The 20,335-nt window shown below is 41.1% G+C and overlaps 1 protein-coding gene across 2 annotated transcripts in view; it reads right to left on the reverse strand.

The window, feature by feature from the left end:
• Positions 1-20,335, reverse strand: part of DEAF1 (DEAF1 transcription factor) — a 37,045-nt gene that overhangs the window by 11,469 nt on the left and 5,241 nt on the right. For both annotated transcript variants that reach the window (XR_012679425.1, XM_075187824.1), the window contains exons 2-10: positions 16,454-16,542; positions 16,216-16,345; positions 13,292-13,438; positions 12,692-12,831; positions 11,477-11,542; positions 6,327-6,453; positions 4,902-5,030; positions 3,524-3,738; positions 1,515-1,577 (exon numbers count right to left, since the gene is read on the reverse strand). Coding sequence is in view for 1 of the 2 variants with exons in the window: in XM_075187824.1 (XP_075043925.1) it covers positions 1,515-1,577; positions 3,524-3,738; positions 4,902-5,030; positions 6,327-6,453; positions 11,477-11,542; positions 12,692-12,831; positions 13,292-13,438; positions 16,216-16,345; positions 16,454-16,542 (1,106 nt within the window). In the remaining variant the exon portion in view is untranslated. The remainder of the gene's footprint in view (positions 1-1,514; positions 1,578-3,523; positions 3,739-4,901; positions 5,031-6,326; positions 6,454-11,476; positions 11,543-12,691; positions 12,832-13,291; positions 13,439-16,215; positions 16,346-16,453; positions 16,543-20,335) is intronic.

The raw sequence follows: 20,335 nt of genomic DNA on the forward strand, positions 1-20,335 counted from the left end.
CAGTGAGCGCAGCAACTTGGCAGACTCGATACATAATGAACTTTCCGGCTTATACAAAAGAACAACTATGTAATGTTAGAGAAATGAAAGCTGCTACACAGCTTCTAATACAAGAAAGGCAAATATACCAAAACGCCATTGAGTAAAAATAGATGTTGCCTTGTCAAAAACTATAATTATATGTATTAGGAACAACCCCTTCCCCCCCTAATGTGACATATAAGAAGTCACAGTGGAATACTGTGCCCTAAATAAAAGTACTTGGCCTGCTTTTATATGGGCACAGAACTCCTTAGCGGATTCTCAAATCTTTCTCTTTCACAGTACGAGCTGCATTATCCTATATATAACCTACAATACAAGAACGTTACAGTATCTCCTATAATACATAGAAGTGCTAGGGCATGACTGTTATTACTTACAGAAGCTTATACTTGTATCATTGACACTCGTGTATAAAAAGGAACCAATGAGAGATAGAGCCATGTAGAATAGAATTATAGCAGAGATAAGACACAAATAATACTTTTGCCAGCAATTAGAGAGACAGAATTAGAAAAATAAGCTTGAGACGTAAGATAGATAGTACGATAAATAACTTAGCACAGGATAGATCCTGAATCCAGGGCTGCAAGGAGATGATCAAACAGAACACGAGGGGTGGAGGACAGAGTGTGAAGAAGAGGAAGCAAGAGAACCTTAAAATAGCGAGAGGTAATGAGATGCAGAGTGAGAGAGGAGGGAGGTGTGACCCGCTGTGACGATACATTCAGAAATCTGTCACACTTCAACTGCTCTGTGTGGGAATATACTCCATATATGTGTGTGTGTGTGTATATATATATATATATATATATATATTTATTATATATATATATATATATATAGATAGATATGACGCACACACCCTAAAGATAGACTCTTGCATTAATAATCAAAAACGTGTGTTTTACGTGTAATTCTTCAGTAGAAATACAATTATCACATATATAGAACCCGGCAGAGGTCACAGTATTGAACCCATGAGGTTTTGCTGAAAAATATCATGTTATATTTCACAACAGAAAAGACTCTTCTCAAGAGATAGCAAACGAAATGGGAGTAAGAACCTCATTTAGAGAAAACAGATATAGTGGACAAAGCATGTTACACTGAAAGGGGTGCAAGTGCAATGTTTTTGCATGCAGGGATAATATAGCCCGCCTTTGCCTGTAACACACAAATACTGGGCAGCTTTCTTTTATCACTGAGATTTACAGTGGACCTAGCCCCCAAACCTCCCTCCACCCCCCAGCAGAGAAACAAGAAGCAACACCACACCGTCTAGTTGGAGGCTCCTAACTTTAAAAGAGGCTCGGCAATGTGCCACGGAGTACCTCCAGAACAGACCATGAAGGTGGGCAGGGAAGACAGCGAGTACCCGGAAATTAGTGCACTGGCAAATCGTGTGCGGCTCGTTTGCGCAGTATAATGGAGATAGAAAGAGATCTGAGTGTCACAAATGTGGATCTTACCCTAAGCAAAATCTCGTGTTTCCCATCTATTTCCTCAGTCTGTTGGAACAGATGACCGGGGAACTGCAGGGAAAGAGTTATTAAGATCAAACAATGGAACAATCTGTACATTCTGCATTACTATGGGGTCAGGGGGGGGGGGGGGAAGTATTTTTATGGAGAATATTGCATTGTATAGTGCTCAATGGAGGGAGTATAGAATATAAAACATGTGTGTGCATTACTAGTTTTTGCTTCTTTTTTAGCTGTATTATATTTATTATTAATATTTATATTTAGTACTCGGGGATTGGGGAATTCTATGTTTAGCACTGAGACCCTCTATTGTCCTGACCACCACTGTGTATATGCCTTATCCCCTGCAAAGACACTATGGAAAAAAAAACTTGATAACATGTCCAATGATAATCGAGTATACATTGAAGTATACTGCTGAAATATTACAACATGTATAAGTGGCAAACAGTAGTGATTCGTATAGTGTTGACATTGAAATATAAATGGAAATAAAACTATAAAAGATACAGTCTGGTTTATGTGGGTATGAGTGAGCCACATGAAAGCACATTGTACACGGCTAGCACTCAGACGGCCCCTGGCGTGGCTGTGTTGGCAGTCAGAGAAGAGTGCTTGCCAGCAAACTCACTGACACTGGTTATCTGACACCCACTGTCTGAGGTTCTGAAAGAGAAACAATCTCTTCAACCATTAAGGATTTAACGCAGGTTTCAGACTCAATGGGTCCTGTCTGTCCCATAAGAAGATTATAGATTTAATTACAGATCATCTCGCTGACCTGTGTCATAGGCATGGTGAGGGTGAGCTGGTAATGCCTTGGTGAAGACTGTTCTGGAAAAAGGGTCACAACCTCTGACCCTTGTGGAAGGATAGCAGAAAAAAAAGAGTGCATGATATAATGTCCATGGAATGTATCAGACATATGACACTGATGTTATAGCATATGTTCTATTCTTCGTTTGTTTCACATTTATTCATCAGATCCTTGTTTATTAGAATTGTCCTTTACAATAAATGCTGCTTATGATGAGAGTTTCAATTGAAATCCAAAGGAAACAAGGTAGAAATAAACAGTGCAAACAATAGCCAGGTGGTCAGATTACCATCTCCCTTATTATTGCATGTACTATGTGTCGTAATCCTTCTATTCCTCTGCTCAGTGTCCTGGGAGGGAGGTTTTTGAAGCTATTAAAAATATTTAATCGTAAGAAGTGTGTTTTCGTTCTCTTTTAGTCTGTTTTAAGTACACATTTTGACACTAGCTAAAGAAGTGATGATTAAAGGGGTATCCACGTCTGGGCAATCCCGACTCACAGGCAGGTCCTCCCCCTACCCTGATGGTCCCTTTGTGGTCCCTCCACAGATGTTACATGGCTACGGGTTCACTTTGGACCCATCAAGAAGCTAGTAAACAAGTGTGTATTATACAGGGCCTGATTCATTAAGGAAAGTTAGGCAAAAAAAGGAGTAAGTTTTCTCCTTGGCAAAACCATGTTATAATACAAGGGGTGCAAATTAGTTTATTATTTTGCACATAAGATAAATACTGGCTGTTTTTTCATACAGCACACAAATACCTGATAGCTTTATTATGACGCTGAAAATTAAAGTTGATCTCGGACATGCCCTACCCAAACTATGAATCTGTCATCACATTTTAAATTTGCCTCCCCCTTCAATGCAACATGGTTTTGCAAAGGTTCAAAGTTACTCTTTTTTTTTATTTACTTTCCTTAATGAATCAGGCCCATAGTGGCTATTAGATTGACTGCAACTCCTTTCCAGGAGCCACATATAATATTTTTCATCAGCAATGGGAGATTGACTCTCCAGCCCAGCTGTGGTGTCAGTTCTCTGCTTTACAAGTCAGGGAAAATATCACAGAGGGACTACAGGGAGGGTGGTCTGACTAATAGCAGCAGTTGTCCAAAAGTCACAAAACTGTCAGTGTTGGTACCAGCTCCTCCCCCAGTTACATCATGTCCTCCTACCTCCTTCCGTTCAGCGGCGGCTGCTGCTTCACTTTTGGCCTGTTCCACATAGCTCTTCAGCTGCTGTGCAGTGCTGAGCAAGGAATTCACCATTTCTTCCAGATACAGCCAGGGTCGCTGATGCTCCGAGACCTCCAGCCCATTCATCACTCCAGTGGAAGACTCCTTAGTGGGAGTGCTGGGTGCGAGTGCCAACGCCGGTAGAGAGGACAACACTTTAGGGAACAGGATATATGAGCAAACAATGAGCAATGACGGGAGAGATAAAGAGATAGTCTGTTGCATGTGTAAAGAAATATAAAAAATAATAAAATATAAATAAATGTGAAAAATAACTAGAGAACGTGGGGCCTGATTCATTAAGGATATTAAATGAAGAGGTATCTTATTTCAGTCTCCTGGACAAAACCATGTTACAATGCAAGGGGTGCAAATTAGTTTTCTGTTTTGCACATAAGTTAAATACTGACTGTTTTCTCATGTAGCACACAAATACTTGATAGCTTATTTGTACACTGAAATTTAAAGTTGATATTTATGTGCTACATGAAAAAACAGTCAGTATTTAACTTATGGGCAAAACAGAATACTAATTTGCACCCCTTGCATTGTAACATGGTTTTGTCCAGGAGACTGAAACAAGATACCTCTTCATTTAAGATCCTTAATGAATCAGGCCCGTAGTCTATGATATACAGTGGGAGAAGACTTTATAGATGTGAACTATGGACTAAGGAGTACTTGGAGAAACTGTACTATATTGGGATCTCTAACTTGTTTATTCAAGATCACTGTTGAGGCATTGACCAATATTCTTCTCAGCTACCAATTACTTTCTGGCTTTGGTGCTTGTTTGAACAGATATGGGGTTGGTATTAAAAAAAAGAAAAGTTTAGGTAAGATCTCTAAGAGACATGAGAATTAACAAGGAGTCAATGCTTTTCAGCAGTCACAATGAACTATAAAGAAGATCAGCGGGTGACGGAGAAGAGAACTTTTCCCAGATGTGTCTCTGATACTTTTGAGACCAATTTGCACCTTAGGGTGTTGGAGCTCCAAACACTACAAAGAGTATATAAATTTAGCCCTGTAAAGTCTCACATCCAAGCTGATGTGCTGCCTGTTATATAAAGATATAACCCATAAGAGGAAAGATACAGTGTACAACAAACAAGAGAAACAGAACAAAGCAGAAAACTATGTATCCGACCAGGGTTCTCATAGCTCCTGTCACATGTCAGTGTAAATGTAAAAACCATGTACTTGTTATAATGCGCTGTAGGTGTTACTTACACTGTACAGTGCCCTTTATAAATAAATAACAATAGGACAAATGATATGAAATAATAATACACTCCCCACCAAATCTGCCCCTCACCTGCTGCCCCCGAGTACACATCTCCCTGTGTAGGGCTATCGGTCAGGATAGTAGTTGCCTCCGCAGTAGCTTCTCTCTCAAAGGTCAGCGAGTCTGTGGTTGTGATCTGTCCAGAAGACGTTACAGTAACTGCAACAGGAAAACCAGGGTCACACTGTAGATGGCAAAGCTGTATATTCCTATATACTAGACCAGTGGATCCCAAACCTTCTCTGTTCGAGGCACCCTTAGGGTCTCCATGATTTTTTCAAGGCACCCCTAAGCCAAAATAATTACTAAGTAGTCCCCAGGTTTGGTTTCCAACGGCCCTGTCCGAGACACCCCAGGGAGCCGCTGGCACACAGTTTGGGGACCACTGTACTAGACAATATGGAGGCTAATGGCACATACATTAAAGGGACATTATATATTTTATATACAAAGACCTAAATGTATTTCTTAATGACCTTGAAGATAGGATCAGGAGTATGCACTGTTAATAGTTCATCAAGTTATTACATGTTAAAATAGAACTAAACAACAAATGTCCTTGTATCACTGTATGTTGCCTTTCCTTTCTATTGCCCTTTTGTGCTTATCAGCCTTGTGTTCAGACAGAGTTATTCACTACTGTTGTCCTTGGGCAGGACATTCCAATGCACATGGCTGAAAATCACATTACTAGGGCATAAGGACAAAGCAGTGTATTTCAGGGCAACTAAAATATATGAACATGATTAAAGCTACATGTAAGAAGCATCTATTGATGGTGAGAAATTGGCAGTATATACTGACATATCAGGTCTACAATTTCAGTCTTTGCAGATTGGGAGATTACATTGTAATCATTCTACAAGGGTCCCTAATGTAATATATTCCATGATCATAGGAAAGCTTTTGTCTACGCACACAGATAAATCATTTCGGCTTTAAGAAACACTGACGCTATCAAGAGCAGTTTATATACTTTATATGATGACTGGGGAAGTTGGTATATAAAGTCGGTGACTTTGCATGTTCAATGGACATTCACAATATTCTGTGAAAAGTAATCTGTGATAAATAGTTTTAAAGGCTTGCTTCCATTATAAACATGTCGGGCCTGAATCATTAAGGAAAAGAAATAAAAAAAAAATAAAAAGGAGTAACTTGGCAAAACCATGTTGCATTGGAGGGGGAGGTAAGTTTAACATGTGGGGACAGATTTATAGTTGCGGTAGGGCATGTCCTACATCAACTTTAAATTTCAGTATACAAATAAAGCTATCAAGTATTCGTATGCTACATGAAAAAGCAGCCAGTATTTTCCTTATGTGCAAAATAATAAACTAATTTGCACCCCTTGCATTGTAACATGGTTTGTTCAGGATCAAATTTACTCCTTTTTTTTTGCCTTACTCTCCTTAATGACTCAGTCCCGTCATTTGTATCCCTGCAGAATCTTACAAGTGGTTTCCGCTGTTGATGGAAGTAGGTTGATGTTCTTAGCTTCATCTTTTTTAGCTGAAATTGCCGACATCTCCCCTTCCTTTTTACGCCGCTTGTAAGGTATGAAGAGACGGACGGGGCCACTCTATTGGGAAAACAAAAAAACAGATCTTATTATTAAAAATACAATACACATTTGTATTTTATATTGACTTGTGTATATTGTTTATATATTATTTCCTTCTATTGTTGCATTACTTATTTAATAGAACAATACATAACTAAATAAATTACAATATTATATACTAAAGACTGGGAAAAAACAACATAAGAATGAAATTTAAAAACAACTGGTGTGCATAAATTCCTATTTACCAATATTAGCAACGACAAGCATATAGGTGATTAGCATATATGTTTAATGACATCAGAACATTACATAAATGATTAATCATAATATACAACTTGATTAAATTAATATTAGTATCACGTGTGGGCTTTGTATCCAAGGGTTGCTTCGGACATATAAAATGATGAAACAAAGCCTTTGCTGAGGCCTGCTGTAGTCAGAGAGACCTTAACCGAGTCTGTCTCACTTGCAGCCCACATTTTTGAGGTCTTTGGGGTGCACCATTGAGCACATTGAAAGAGCTGCACTGCCATATAGTAATGTTTAAATTTCGGAATACCTGGGTCCCTTACTGTAGGGCCAAACCCCTTTACTAACATGGCAGACCAAAGGAGATCCCACTAAGGGCTAGATTTACTAAGCTGCGGGTTTGAAAAAGTGGGGATGTTGCCTATAGCAACCAATCAGATTCTAGCTGTCATTTTGTAGAAGGTACTAAATAAATGAAAGCTAGAATCTGATTGGTTGCTATAGGCAACATCCCCACTTTTTCAAACCTGCAGCTTAGTAAATCTAGCCCTAAGAGTGGAACGCCTTAACAGCTTCTATTGACACTATGCGCTAGAACCAGTATTCTCATGTTAGCACATAGTTCATGAACATTTGTGGCGGTAGATCTTCTTAGCATGGACCCACATTGGTCTCTATGTACTACCATTGTGAAAATTGTTTGCGTGCAAACGGTCTCCTAATATTTTAGTGCCCCTATTGATAAGGGAAATAAGGCGATAAGATTCACATTTTGTTCCAGGCTTTAAATATTATTATTATCATCAAGGCCTCTCTCATAGAAGGAGTAGGGATTAATAAACCACTCAGATTGGTACATATAGATTTATAGCACTTTGCTGGTAACCAGTCAGTGCCTGGTGCTTCAGATGGATTTCCTCAAGTGTAAAATATCCTTCTAAAAAGCACACGTAATCTAAGTTCTGAGCAAATGATAAATACTTCTCAATTTCAGATTAAAGCTTATAAGGCAGAGTAAATTCAGCACATCAATGACTGATATTTCTAGGGTTTGTTAATGATTCACCATTTCTATTATAAATCACTGATAAAATAGTGGCAGAGTACAGATTCTTTGTTAGCAGCTTTCCAGCTTTGCTGCCGTGTTCTAACACATGTTGAGAGTTATTCAACAATTTCTGATGGGCTGATTCAGTCAGCTTATTATTTATTCAAAGAATAAAGCATTGTTTCATTGATTTTCTTCTGTCATCACCCTCTTCAGAAGGTGATAATAGAACAAGTATTGCAGTGGTACAGCACGGTGGCTTAATGATTTGTACTTCTGCCTCACAGCACTGGGGTCATGAGTTCAATTCCAGACCACGGCCTTATCTGTGAGGAGTTTGTATGTTCTCCCTGTGTTTGCGTGGGTTTCTTCCGGGTTCTCCGTTTTCCTCCCACACTCCAAAAACATACTGGTAGGTTAATTGACTGCTATCAAATTGACCCTAGTCTCTGTCTGTCTGTGTGTGTGTTAGGGAATTTAGACTGTAAGCTCCAATGGGGCAGGGACTGATGTGAATGAGTTCTCTGTACAGCGCTGCGGAATTAGTGGCGCTATATAAATTATTATTATTATCATTTATTTGTTAGGCGCCACAAGATTTCCGCAGCGCCGTACACAAAGCAAACAGTAGACTATATAGGGTATAACAGTACAGAACAATAAACAAAAATACCAATGCTTCAGAAACTCCAGTTAGGTCAATGCAGTAGAGGCGGAGTAGAAGAACAGGTGTGGAGACAAGAGGGAAGAAGGCCCTGCTCATTCGAGCTTACATCCTAAGGGTGGGTGAACGAAACAGACACAATTGGAGGAAGTTGAAGTGTGGGGAGAGGGACCGGGAGGAGAGAGGGTAAAACGTTTGGAGGAGATGCAGGTTAGGTAGAAGGTTGGTAGGCTTTAAGGAACAGGTGAGTTTTGAGTGCTCGTTTGAAGGAGCACAGATTAGGAGAGAGACGGATGGAGCGAGGGAGGTAGTTCCAGTGGAGGGGGGCGGCACGGGAGAAGTCTTGGATTCTGGAGTGGGAAGTGGTGATAAGAGTGGAGGAGAGGCGGCGTTCATTAGCTGAGCATAGGGAGCGGGCAGGAGTGTGAATGGAGATGAGGTTAGAGATGTAAGGGGCCGTAGACTGAGAGAGAGCCTTGTACGTGGTGGTAAGGAGTTTGAAAAGGATTCTGTAGGAGAAAGGGAGCCAGTGTAAGGCAAGGCAGAGAGGGGAGGCAGAGGAGGAGCGGCGTGAAAGGAAGATGAGTCTTGCAGCCGCATTGAGTATAGAGCGGAGGGGTGCGAGGTGGGAGTGGGGGAGGCCAGTAAGGAGGATGTTGCAGTAATCAAGGCGGGAGATGATGAGTGCGTGTATGATAGTTTTGGTGGCTTCCTGAGAGAGGAAGGGACGGATGCGGGCAATGTTGCGGAGTTGGAAGCGACAGGCTTGGGCGAGGGATTGAATGTGGGGGGCAAAAGAGAGAGAGGAGTCAAGAGTGACCCCAAGGCAGCGGAGTTGGCCGACAGAGGAGATGGTGGAGTTGTTAACAACGATAGAGAGGTCGTGGTGGGAAGGGAGTCGAGGTGGGGGAAAGACAATGAGTTCAGTTTTAGAGATGTTAATTTTGAGAAAGCGTGAGGACATCCAGGATGAGATGGCTGAGAGGCAGTCAGATACACGAGAGAGGAGGGAGGTGGAAAGATCAGGAGAAGATATGTAGCGTTGAATGTCATCAGCGTAGAGGTGATACTGAAGACCGAAAGAGGAGATGAGAGCGCCAAGGGAGGAAGTGTAGAGCGAAAATAGTAGAGGGCCCAGAACAGAGCCTTGAGGGACTCCAATAGGGAGAGGGGAGGGGGTAGAGGAAGAACCAGACGTGGATACAGAGAAAGAGCGGTTAGCAAGGTATGAGGTGAACCAGGCATGGACCGAACCGGAAAGGCCGAGAGAGAGAAGAGTTTGCAGCAGGAGGGGCTATATAAATAGCTGATGATGATGATGATGATGTATTGCCATGTTGCTTATTAAATATTGGAAAGCTATTGGTGCCGGTGGGGGTACCTTCAGTGAGAGCACTGTTTATAATGGCCATGGGGCGTTTCATCCTTGAATAAACAAAGTTCTGTTTGTGAGGATATATTTTCCTGCACACACAGACTTCCTGTCAGTACTATTACTGAAGGACACTGCAGGAAACCTCATTTGGCCAACTTTAGCCATAAAATGTCTGATAGAGAAAAAACATAGCCTGTACTAGTTTGGAATGTATGGAGTATAAATGGAATAATAAACAATATATGCTGTCATGACTTTCAAAGATTTTAAAAATAAACTTTGCTGCAGCATTTTACATAATTTTTATGCTAAATACCTTTTCAGTGTCAGTGAATGATGGCTTAGAAAATCTCCTCCACCATGGTAGCCACTGGCTACCAAGCATTTCATGTCACCTGAATAAAATTAAAAATGCCACAGGACATTGTAACTAGATAATTAAGTGCATGAGGTGACGAGTATAGGTGGCAGAATCAGCACTTCTTCCAAAGCCTCCAAAGCCTGGCCCTGCAGACAAGATTGACGTTTCCTCTGAAATGGTGCCTAGAACTGCCAGTGCCTTCAATTACTCCAGCAGGACCAGAAAATACAATTTGACAAATCAGCAAAACACCATCCCAGGGGGGCATTGGAGAGGTCACATGCTTCACATCCTAAAAACTGTGAAAAGATCAGAACACTTTGAAATGATCTTGAATTGTTCCACTTTATCATGTATGACAGAGCCTGTGCATTCTGGAAATTAAAGAAAACTCTTTCCTAAAAAAAGATGTACTCAAGTTTGCTGGTCAGTGCACCCAGTACAGCTGACACTGATAGTGATAAAATATGTGTCTAAACTCATTAGTTAATAATCCACAAGTAGGAGGATACACAAGGTCAAAACATTACGTGATGGTCTTATTCCTAAACCCTATAGTTAGTCTTGTCCTGATACACAACGGTGCTTCCATTCATCTGTGGTATGATGCACTGAGGGGCTATTAATCACGTTGGGCCGATTCATGTTCGAGCGCAACTTGCGTGTAACTTGAGTAACTTGAGTGTAGTTCTACCCACATACCCAACACAACCGCAATACATCATAGTGTAGGAATTGTTGATCCATATGAAGAAGATTAACCTTCAATAAATATGAACACTGGATGGACCATGAACAAAAGAATAAGCTACTCGCAGACCATGATTTTAGATTACAAATCCTTGTACACCTTCTTGTAAACTATAAGAAGCATTTTCTTGCATCCTGGGCCCATCAAACATTTATCACAAGGACTTGATGGTTCAATGACCCTTAACTGTAGCGCATTAAAGTTGCACTTTCAACTCACATAAATGGACTTTTCCAACGTGTCTATGGTGCATTGTGTTTGGGTGAGCGCTCTCATGAAAATGACCAATCGAACGGCTGATAATCACTTGTTAACTAAAAATTACATTTGTTGTAATTCAATAAGAGATACATTGTAGAATAATATTTTGTGTATATAATTTTGCTTACAGATTTGGGTTAGATTTTTGACATCTTAGTTTTGTTTAACTTTTCTTCTGTTCGCCATCAATAATATAATAATAATCGCCATCAATAATATAAAGTATGCAATGTGTCCACCTGTTCTAGATTAAATATTCAATGAAATAAACAGTGTAACACACCCAAGATATCCCAGCGGTCATTTCTCTATATGACATGTGCCCTTACCAAACTGAGGTCGTCGCAGCAGGCTGCACAAGTGCAGGACGCAGCATGGGGGGTCAGCAGGCCGTCCTAAAAACACAGGTGTACAGTTAAACGCTGGGAATACTGCATTGTAAGAGATTATAGTACAGCCCTGGATGATAGCACTTACAGTAGTAATGTCTCAGACTAGTGATATTCTTTAGCGCAATTAGATAAAAGCCTCTTGTAAAATTCTATTCAGTAGTTATACAATGCAGGATGATGTAGAGGGTTCATGTACAAAGTGAATGCATTTAATTGTGCGCAATGATCCGCTGTACATCGCTGCACACATTTCCAGGTACTACTGTACCCCAACATTGCGGATTTTCCGGCATATACCTCTATGAGGTGCGAGGAGAAATCCGCAGTATTACATCGCCGCAGAGAGCCATTGTGACCAATCCAGAGGCACTCCCCCGACAATTACATTGCATTTGTTTTTAATATATTGCTTAGTTCATTACAAAGTAAATGCAGCTTTATATGTATTTGTTTTGTGATATTGTCTTTATGTTAGAAGGCTGCTATTGTCATCTGCAAATGCTGGATATAAATAGCATGTTACGTGACATCTGTATTCGGCTACAGGTCTATGTTCAACAGATACATTGCAGCCAAATAAAAGAGTTTCCTGCAATAACTTAAATAGATAAACAGTTTAAGAAATATAAAAAAAAAGTGATTTACAGAGTTAAAGTCCCATTGTCCAGAAACTAAGTTCTTAGACAGTAAATAAGCCCTGTAGATAAATTACCCAGTAGTGTGGCTGTAGCGGAGGTGGGAAGATAATACAATATTGTGGTAGAGGGAGATCATAATATATTCCTCATATCTGCACCACGCTACAATGGTTTCCTATGTAATCATACATGTGCTAGTGTCTTCTACTTTCAATGTGTCAATCATTAGGAAGGGAAAATATATATTCCGTCTCTATGTCACCGCTTTCTAGAAATTAAGCGGGCGGCTGTTTAGACCAAAAGGTTATCTGACAGCAGGATGGACAGTCGCAGGTTGTGTGTGAGAATACTTTCTACTAATAGGAGACACATTCCTAGAAACCCACTCAGCCACTTCCCATGGTGAAATAGACAATATTATCTCGGCTTGAACGCTACACCCCAATACAGCGCCAAACATCCCCACCATTCAGAGCAGAAGAGTGACAGCTATGAGCGTACATTAGGTATTTACCTGTATGAGGCACTGGAGGGGTCTCCCAGCATAACGGATACTTCTCTTCCAGTCTTTGCTGCTGGCTCTGCCCGCCATGGCTTCAAACTCAGTAGGAGTGTACCACCCATCCGAGTGCTTCACACAGCGGCCCCGACCCCCTGGGACAGGACGCACAGTGACAAAATATATACGTCAGACATATACCTGCCTCCCTTATTCATTTGTTTCTTGTTTATTTATTTTTTGAACTGTGAGCATAAGATTTCCCACACAAATGGTTATTTAAGACAATGATGGTCATGTATAAAGTGGAAAAATCTGGAAGCAGAGTCTATTCTTATCATTCCAGTGTGTTGAAAGTAGGGACTGGCACCAAATTACCGCCAACTCAAAGATCAAGGTCCTTCGGTCAGCCACCATGACCCTTAAATACATGCGTGTCCCTAAACTAGGAGCATGACAACACAAAAGAGGAAGAAACAGCATATTGGCAGCACCTACATATATATGATGTGTAAATGAGCATTGCTGTAGTTTATACCTTATGTGCCATCGGGCTAAAATGTACCGGTGATGACAAATAAGCCAGCTGGAAGAAAGTCTTGTAACATGCTCTACCTGATCCTAGGCGGTTCTTGTACAGGATGCCACTGATATTACGACACCGCACGGGTAATTCATTATCATACGCCGACTGATCCCAGTTGTATTTTGTGCCATCTTTCTCTGGTCCTGGGGACTGCGGGGTGGATGACCCGTCGGATCCTAAACACAGTGAAATAGTTCCTTAAATATTCATTAAAGGAAATGTCCAATCTACTTAAAATTTCAGTTGTATTTGCCTGCTCCCAATCTTTTAGAGATTTTGTTTACTGGACCAAAACCTGTCTGGGTATATTACAATGTGTTTCTGTTAGAGGAAACGATCTATCATGAGTCAGATAACACGGAGCCATGCCTGATCCGCCATACCTTCACATTATAGAAACTTGGAACATGTTATGACGTGACCAAGTCCCAGCAACGTCAATCACTAGATCACAGGCCAAGCTGCCTGGAAAGTGAATAAGGTAATCGCTGTACCAACAATAGCAAACACAGACCCATATGCCATCATTTTATGCTTACAAGTAACCACATAGGGCCTGATTTAGAGTTGTACATGAGTGCATTTGCACAACTTGCCTCCCTATTTAGATGTGAACAGTTGGAGAGATGTAGCTAACACGCAAGTGCAGTACAATAACAGCGTGCAGACGCAAGGTAAGCAAGCCCTGTGTCTCATTGTGAGTTACATGGACCTTGAAACACATTAGCTACAAGATGTAAATTTTGTACCTAAACCGGGTGCAATTTTGGATTTCATGATGATGATTATGACACTGTTAGATTTAAAGTTGCACGTATCTTAAGAGGTGAAACGCAAGTGTGCAAGATGCATCTGCTCACATGTAAAAGGGGCCACTTTACAATCAACTCTAAATCAATAACGCTGGATGTTTCTCCAAGGCGTTTATCTGAACTGGCTGACTGGAAACTATTATTCCCAGAATTCCCTGTGCAGGTCCGTCATGGGGCTTCTGTGGTGAACTCATTGCTGAAACACTAATCCTAAACAAAACAGCTACATAATGAATGATAAATAATGAGCCCTTTAGGCTTAGAGTAGAATGGGTTTTTGAGATTATGAGCGATTTGTTTATGGTTAATTTTAGTAAGTTAATTCCTTGCATGATCTATTATGTAAATATTGGTTATAACTGGTGTTCTTGGCATAGCCAGTGGAGTGCTGAATCCTTTTATGAGAAACTTTAATTAAACTCTCAAATTCCATAACTCATGTTTGCTGTAACCTTATAAGGACGCATAACAGGGCCGCTGTTGAGTTGCAGAGGGTTTCAACATCAATATACATGTAGTAAAGTCCTCTGCACGGGCTTTCTGTCCCCATCTACTACACCTAAATACTCTAAGGCTCTGTACTCTATAAAATAATAGTACAATTATCCTGTGCGCTACTCACAGAAAGCACTTGGTTTCATCAGCTATGCACATGACTGTTCAAAGCTGACAGCTGATACCTATTAGTACCATGTTAATAAATATGCCTTAAGGCAGTGATTCCCAAACTGTGCGCTGCGGCTCCCTGGGGTGCCGCGGCGATCTCACAGGGTTGCCGCAGCCAGGGCCGGTGGTAAGCAAGGCAGGGGACTACTTGGTAATTATTTTGACTTAGGGGTGCCTTGAAAAAAATTATGGAGACCCTAAAGGTGCCTTGAACTGAAAAAGTTTGGGATCCACTACCTTAAGGTGTTGTCACCATTCAACTGGGTGCTGCCTTTTAAGTAAAATGTGTCCCCCTTTACCTAAGACAGGGCAGATTCATGCTGTGAGCATACGGCGCTAGCACTGAATCGCTCTGTCCTCTTCAATAGCGCTGAATAAAACTCGTCTAGTCAGTGTTGGAGAAGGTGATTGGTCAGACTCAGCTCTCTAAGGAATAAAGCATGGATCAGCCCTTAGGTTCAGGTAACGGGGGGGGGGGGGGGGGGCATCACACCTCACCTATATGCTAATGAGGATGGTCATAATGACGTGGGATTGTACAAATGTGGACAACTAGCTTAGTATAACTTTGTAGTATCATTAATAAGATTCAAAGGGGCATATTTAATAAAGCACGATAGTGCTTTTAACGGGTCATTAAGGTCCCACAGTGTCCTCCGCAAATTTATTAAGGGTGCATCGCAGCAGATATCATGGATATCTGCTGCTTTGCATTCCTCTTCGTTTTTGGGAGCAGTCACCATTCAACAGAATGGTGACTGCTCCTGGCCGCAATCTAACAAGTCCCGAAAAAACATTTTTTTCGGGAACTTGTCATGTTAATGTACACCAGCTGAAGCTGGCGTACATCATCCGAATTGAAGAAATCTAATGCTGTCAGCTCTGCTCCGGAGAGCAGAGCTGGACAGCGCATGTGTGGAGGGATCACATGATCCCTCCCTGTCACTCAGCGCTCTCTCTCTGCAACTATCGTTGCAGAGACAGAGAGGGGATCTGTGTGCGCATGTCCAGTTCTTGGAACTGGACATGCGCAATTGAAGAGTGAAGAGAAGACCCGAAGACAGCGCTTCCGAAGAGGGGGGTAAGTATGATTTTTTTATCTCTGAAACAGCAGTTTTTCGGAACTGCTGTTTCTGTGCAGGGCTGTACATAAATGTGAGAAGTAGTTCAATCCTTATCATTGCGATAAGGATTGAAAACTACTTTTCACTTTATGTGAATATTGATAAATGTGCCCCAAACACTTTTACTGCACCCATGAGGATATTAAGCATTCATTTTCGAGCACTAGTTAGGCAGAGCTGAAGAAACTAATTTAACCATATCCAACATAAACTAGTCTTCTTTTGACAGATTCTTATTTCCATCAGTCTGTTATAGTATATTGTGTGTGTCATGCCATGAGTGCGATGCACAGCATGCAGTAGTGTGGTGTACACATATCAGAGACTGGCAGAACGTAGGAGTCTTCTCACCTGGTGTCATTGAGGCTGTTGGCACTTTAATGTTCTGGGTCTCCATGATACTCCCATCAGTATGCACCACAATCAGAGTGGCTTTCTCTGTGCTCAAACTGTCCCCAATCTGTAGTGAAGCCCTCTCCGCCTACAATTTAGAGGAGGGTGCAAATTATATTGGGACTAATCTGTTAACCAACATCTAAGACCTTACAGGTGACCAAAAGGACAAGTTGTTCTGAAGACACATACTCACAAGCACATGATCGGAGAGAGAGGCCGTGCTGGCCACTGAAGTGGTGAAAACATTCTCCCCTGGAGCTCCAACGCTGGACACGGTCACCTCTGTGGAGTAAAGCAGGCTGTTAAATTCATATCAAAGACTTTACAGGGTACTACTATACATAAGGGACTATCTCTGTACCATAGATATCTTCCCCCAAATTAGCCAATCTCAGCAAGTGCATGGCCGCTGAAGGCTACGTCCACACTGACAGATCCAGGAGGCGCTATGCAGGCAGTGACAGACAGAACCACATGTCCCAGTCCAGGGTAGACCTGTCCTCATATTTAGGGACTATATTCATTGCATGATTTACCCCACTCCATTGATTCCCTGGATTCCTGCTGTGAAACTAGTAACTACGCTCCTGAATAATTGGTGCAGGAGGCACAGAGTAACGAATATACAAATCATCATTTCTCCTGCACTCATTGCATTAGACTTGTACTCACAACGTGAGTCTAGTAATTACTGGATAGGGAGAATGTGTTCTGCTGTGTGTCACTGCTCTGATAATACAGCAAGTGCAGGATTAAGTTTGTTACGTACTGTACTGCAATTCCTTCTGTAATCAATAATTCAGGAGACATTTGTAAGGAACGGACATGAAGGAGCAGAGAACTCTCCTGCCTCTAGAATTAATCATGTTAGGAACGGCTCTGCATCCACCGCATCTGACATCATATTCTCTATCCCAAAATAATATTCAAGAATGCAATGTATTCTTTACATTTTTACTCATATAATCAGTAAAACAATGTGCATTTATATAAACTTTGTACAAAGCAAAGTTAATGTCTTGATAAAGCTAAAAAAGAAAATTAAAACAAAAATGACAAGCACTAAAGTGCACTTTAGAGCAGCACATCCTGAGTGTTATTTACTAACATCAGCAAATAGCTTTTATCTATGTAGTAGTGAAACCTTTTTTTGGTCAGAGGGTTGTGTTGAGAGTAAACCTGCTTACAAAGTACAATACATAGCACTTACACAATACCTCTCAATATTGTGAAAGTCCTCATGGGGATAGAAGCATGTGGCAGGGGCTGGGACACGTCATGTAGGGCGTACCACTCCAGCAGGTAAAGGGGGGTGCCTAGCGCTTCAGAAGCACTAGGTCACCCCTTAATCCCCTACAAGATATAACCTTGCAGGCGCAAAAGGCCCACGTGCCTAGGAGATTGAGCATGTATGGCATACTTGGCAATTTGTCTTCCGGGTGATCGGTAGGTTTGCGAATCACGTCATTTGGCCCCACCCCATAAATGGTAATAACCGGAGGGGGCGATGTCATGATGACACATAAATTTTTGTCCTAAGCCCCGCGCCCACCACTGAATTAACTAAGATGGAAAGTATCCGTGAGGCTGCCCTGCTCTCTCAGGAATCCGGGAGGACTCCCAGAACTTCGGGAGTCTCCCGAACATTCCAAGAGAGTAGCCAACTATGATGTATGGTCTAGTCTAATTGACCACTATAGTTTAGTGCACATATGCACCTTTCAGTAAAGGAGTTGCACTGCTAGCAGTACAGATCGATGTTTAAAATAACCTTATCCAACCTACATAGATGTCACACCCTTTCTATCAATGGAAAATTGAGTATATTTATCAACATGTTATTATAATAAACGCTAATATTTCTACAATAGAGATTATAATGATACATTCCTTTAATTCCTATAAACAAGGGAAAGAGTTGGATTGCTGAGTACAGACTTGGACCTTCTACTAGTAGGTACAAATTCTTGCCATGGCTATTTTTAAAACCTGTTCACAGAGATGTCATCAATGCAACCTGTATTGTATGGTGATAGAAATTGATATCCACCTCACTGACAGCAAGATGACTTATTTAGTTTCAAATAATAGAGGAAACATTCAAGCAATATATATATATATATATACACACCGATCCCACATCCCACACGTTCTCGATCAGAATGAGATCTGGGGAATTTGGAGGCCAAGACAACACCTTGAACTCTTTCTCATGTTCCTCAGACCATTCCTGAAGAATGTTTGCAGTGTGGCAGGGGGCATTATCCTACTGAAAGAGGCCACTGCCATCAGGGAATACCGCTGCCATGAAGGGGTGTATTTAGTCTGCAGCAATGTTTAGGTAGGTGGTACATGTCAAAGTAACATCCACATGAATGCCAGGACCCAAGCTTTACCAGCAGAATATTGCCTAGAACATCACACTGCCTCCGTCAGCTGCCTTCTTCCCATAGTGCATCCGCGTGCTATCTCTTGTTGAGGTAAATGACACACATTTAACCAGCCCTCCATATGTTGTAAAAGAAAACATGATTCATCAGACCAGGCTCCATGCTCCATGGTCCAGGTCTGGTGCTCATGTGCCCATTGAAGGCGCTTTCGGAAGTGGACAGGGGTCAGCATGGTCACTCTGACCGGTCTGCGACTACGCAGCCCCATACGCAGCAAGCTGCGGTGCACTGTGTGTTCTGACACCTTTCTATCAGAGCCGGCATTAACTTAATCAGTAATTTGTGCTACAGTAGTTCTGTGGGATTGGACCAGAAGACTAGTCCTCTGTCCCCACGTGCATCAGTGAGCCTTGGGCACCCATAGCCCTGTCGCTGGTTCCCTGGTTGTCCTTCCTTGGGCCACTTTTGGTAGATACTAACCACTGCATACGGTCATTCCACATCAAATCAACACAGGGCTTCAAACTGACCATTTCAGATTGTAATAAAACTTGATATAATAAATGCTGCCATGAGTGTAAAGGAAAGCCCCAAATCTTAGGCTGATATGTGCACTGGTTTTGAAGTTATACGCCTTAAAAGCTGCAATTTTTTTAACGAAAAAATTGCTTTTATTATTTTTTTAACATTTCATTCGTAGCTTGGCTACCTGAGCTACAGAACTTAGCAATGTCTCATCTGAAACCTCTTTTTATGGGCTTTTATATAATATATAACATAACTTCATGTTTCAATAAAAATAAAAATTGTAATATTTTCAAAATCAAAATGTTGATTTTCTCAAAAAGTCATATTTTGTCATTTTGGAAAAACATCTCAAAAATTGTTCATACAGCTGTTAATTAATCCCCAAGAACTTTTATTTTCCACTGTTTGCTAAAATAATGAGAATGACAACTATTTAGGCCTGTTCATTACTTTTACCTCCGCAAACTCCCTTTGATGTATATTATGTACAATGACACAGTATGTTAATAATACTGCATTTTTTTATTATTTTTTTTATCGGGTTTTTTATTGGAAGATTTTTATAATACAAACAAAAATTAAGACAAGAAAAACAATCATTTGTTAATCTAAATCAATGAATTGACAAGTTAGTTATCCAGGTTAAAAATATAGTAACAAGTTAGGTAAATGGTTAACTATAGGATATAAACAATTATTAATGAAAGGGCTGACATAATAGCAGTTGTTCCAATACAGAGATTTGAAACATATATGGCACTGTCAGTGGATAAACAAACAATGCATATAAAACAGAATTTATGTACATTTAATAACCCAGCCTGTGGATATACTAGTCAGTCTGTAGAATGTATTGTATCCTCGGAATTGTACCAGCGCAACCATATCTGCTAATACTTATGATTGGCACCTCACCTCTTTCCGTCCAGGAAAGTTTGTTACATATCAGGGATAGGATCATACTTGCCTACTTTCAGCAAGTTCTATCCAGGAGAGGGGCGTGACTGGAGGGCGGGAGGGGGCGGGGCACGGCCAAACGCGTCATTTTGGCCTCGCCCCCTGCAACGAAAATGCATTTTTGTTGCAGGGGTGGGGCCAAAATGATGCGATTCACCGCAAATCTCGTCATTTTGGGAAAGCAGTTGCGGGATGCGAGA

The sequence above is a fragment of the Mixophyes fleayi genome, chromosome 10, assembly GCF_038048845.1.
Source record: "Mixophyes fleayi isolate aMixFle1 chromosome 10, aMixFle1.hap1, whole genome shotgun sequence".
Lineage (NCBI taxonomy): Eukaryota > Metazoa > Chordata > Amphibia > Anura > Limnodynastidae > Mixophyes > Mixophyes fleayi.